We start from the raw sequence: 1,194 nt of genomic DNA, 5'->3' as shown, positions 1-1,194 counted from the left end.
CTTTTTTTTCCTTTTTTTTTTTAAGAGGACAAGAGCGGCAAGGTCTATCGCGATAGTTTAATTTCTCTATCGAGTAAAAGTTATATCGCGATACATATCGTTATCGTTCTATCGCCCAGCTCTAGTTCTGTGCAATAACTGCATTAAATAGCCAAGATTTTCCATAATACGACCTGTCTCCCCATGTGATGTCTGTGCTGTGTATATAAGGTCGGTCGAGGTGGGGTCCCATTTCGCTGCAGGGCAACTTGCATGTGACAAAGGCTTTCTTGGCTTGACTTGAAGATTAGAATTATGGATCAGAAAGTTCATTATTTTATCTTTTGGCTGTAATCAGGCAGTCTGTCTTTCTCTCTTCGATCCCCTCAGGATGCCCACGGAGGGACGATGCCGGCATATTTCCGCTTCCTCACCATCTTGGCCTTCCATGTCTTCCTCCAAGAGAAGGTAACTCCAGAGACAGCCAATAAACACACTTAAAAAAAATTATTCCTCACTTAAGTGGTATTAATGTGCCTTAAATACAGACACCTGTGCAGTTTCCTTTGTCAGTGAAGTTTAAAGCTCAGATTTACTCCTGGTGTTTTCTTTGGATCTAAACAGCTCTTGTCTTTGCTCAGGTGGATTTAGCTGTGATTGAAGTTGGTATAGGCGGCGCGTACGACTGCACCAACATCATAAGGTGAGATTCTTCATTGAAACTTGAGTTTCAATGAAACTCATACAAGAGTATAATACAGGCCACAGGGAGTTTTTGTTTCTAGCACAAACTGAGCACTTGTAAAATGGGCCCACTGCCAGGCTCATGGTGAATAAACATTAGCATGTGGTGCTATGGCTCTGATTGTGCACACTGGTGTGTACCTTTGATAGAAAGGAATATGTGTGTGATACATACTCCTTGTTTATCGCAGGAGTTACGTTCTAAAAATAACCTGTGACAGGTAAAATCCAAGTAGTCAGCTTTATTTTTTACAATTATTATATATGTTTAAAGGCTGTTGTAGAAGCCTACATGCAGTTTAATTTGAAATGTATGCTTTTATTTTGATAGTGCAGAAAAAACAGGAAGTTGGGCGAGAGGAGAGTGGAGCCACATGGTTTTTTGACCTCGCAATCTCTCTTCATCCATTTTGAATTGAGCTTTATAAGTTTTCGTAATTTGGAATTCTGTTGCTGTGTACCTGTTTGGAC

The 1,194-nt window shown here is 40.4% G+C and overlaps 1 protein-coding gene across 1 annotated transcript in view; it reads left to right on the top strand.

Annotated features, from left to right (window-relative positions):
- Positions 1-1,194, top strand: part of LOC102201192 (folylpolyglutamate synthase, mitochondrial-like) — a 21,589-nt gene that overhangs the window by 8,641 nt on the left and 11,754 nt on the right. Inside the window, exons 6-7 of the mRNA XM_005748160.1 lie at positions 370-447; positions 621-682. Of these exons, the coding sequence (XP_005748217.1) occupies positions 370-447; positions 621-682 (140 nt within the window). The remainder of the gene's footprint in view (positions 1-369; positions 448-620; positions 683-1,194) is intronic.

This window comes from Pundamilia nyererei, unplaced genomic scaffold, assembly GCF_000239375.1.
Source record: "Pundamilia nyererei isolate P.nyererei 1_Seehausen unplaced genomic scaffold, PunNye1.0 scaffold00215, whole genome shotgun sequence".
Classification (NCBI taxonomy): domain Eukaryota; kingdom Metazoa; phylum Chordata; class Actinopteri; order Cichliformes; family Cichlidae; genus Pundamilia; species Pundamilia nyererei.
The sequence above is the reverse complement of the archived record's forward strand: the minus strand, read 5'-3'. Positions and strand labels throughout refer to the sequence as shown.